This window comes from Humulus lupulus, chromosome 4, assembly GCF_963169125.1.
Source record: "Humulus lupulus chromosome 4, drHumLupu1.1, whole genome shotgun sequence".
In the NCBI taxonomy this organism is placed as follows: Eukaryota; Viridiplantae; Streptophyta; class Magnoliopsida; order Rosales; family Cannabaceae; genus Humulus; species Humulus lupulus.
In genome coordinates, this window is record NC_084796.1 from 104,752,368 (window position 1) to 104,753,687 (window position 1,320).

Below are 1,320 nucleotides of genomic sequence, written 5' to 3' on the forward strand. Positions count from 1 at the left end.
TCAGCCTTGAGCCTCGTCGGGTTCCAAAATTCCCTTTATTGCGGTTGGTCCTAGGGAAAAACATTCCCTTGGAGCCATTCCGGTTAGCTTAGGTCTGACCCGGATTGCCAAAGGTAAACTTTCTTTCTTCAAACTTCTGGGATTCCTTCCTTTCCAGTTCAGACCATGACTCTTGGCGAAGCGCTCGCTCCACTGCTTCTGCATATGTTTTCGGGCTTGTCTTCCCAGTGTCCACAAGTTTTCGATCTCTCCTCGAAGTCCTCTCATATACTTCCATACTTTGGTTGATTCAGTATTAACCAAATCCGGTGCGAATCTGCATAAGTGATCAAACTTCCTGGTATATTCCTTGACGCTCAAATTTCCTTGCTTCAGAGTCGTAAACTCTACCACCTTATGGTCAATCATGGTATGGCTGTAATATTTAGAGTTGAACAAGACTAGGAATTCTGGCCATTCCATTTCGGCCACATTATGACCCTTCTTTACAGCATCCCACCAGATGCGGGCATCTTTTCTCAACATATAAATTGTACAAATCACATTTTCATGCTCAGTAGTTCTGAAATCGAAGATCCTTTCTAGTATGCTGATCCATTCTTCTGCCACCACTGGGTCAGTAGTACCTTCAAAGGTGGGTGGGTTCTGGCGACTAAACAATTCAGAGATGGGTTTTTGTTGGGCCACCCTCGGTGCCTCAACCTGTGGTTCATCCCTTGCCTCACCAGCCGGTGGATCCTGGTGCACTACTTCAGCCGCAACTACTTCTGGTTCATTCTGATTGTTAGCCGGTGCTGCTGGGAGGCGTTGGAGTAATGTCTGAAACATCTCTGTTTGGTGGGCATTAGAGTCCACCTGTCTTTTATGGCCCTGCTCAATGCGAGCATTCTCAGCTTCAAAATTTCTACGGAGCTCCTCCATCTGAGCAGCTAAGTCAATTCCTTGATTCGCTCCCTGACCTCGACCTTGGCCCCTCACTCGGCCTCGGTCTCTGCCTCGGCCCCTACCTCAACTTTGGCCTTGACCTGCTGAAACTTGCGGGTTCGTAGCCAGTTGCTCTACTGGATCCTGTGCATTATCGGCTTGACGACCTGCCCTGGCTCTGGTATTAGGAGCCATGAAAAGTTCCTACGTATATATATAGACAACGATGAGCGATTACTAAAAGTAACAAACTAGTAACAGCAGCATACACATGCTAATCTTTACACAAGTGATCAACAACAAATCATAGAACTCATTCATTAGACAAAAGATTGCATTTTAACATATGAAACCATATCATAATAGTCAACACAAAGTCTGAAAGGGTTTACAAAA

At 45.7% G+C, this 1,320-nt stretch overlaps 1 protein-coding gene across 1 annotated transcript; it reads right to left on the bottom strand.

Moving 5' to 3' along the window:
• On the bottom strand, window positions 1-921 carry LOC133832455 (uncharacterized). Its single transcript, XM_062262796.1, has one exon. It carries the CDS (start codon window positions 919-921, stop codon window positions 1-3), a length of 921 nt encoding a protein of 306 aa, XP_062118780.1.
• Window positions 922-1,320: the final 399 nt, after the last annotated feature.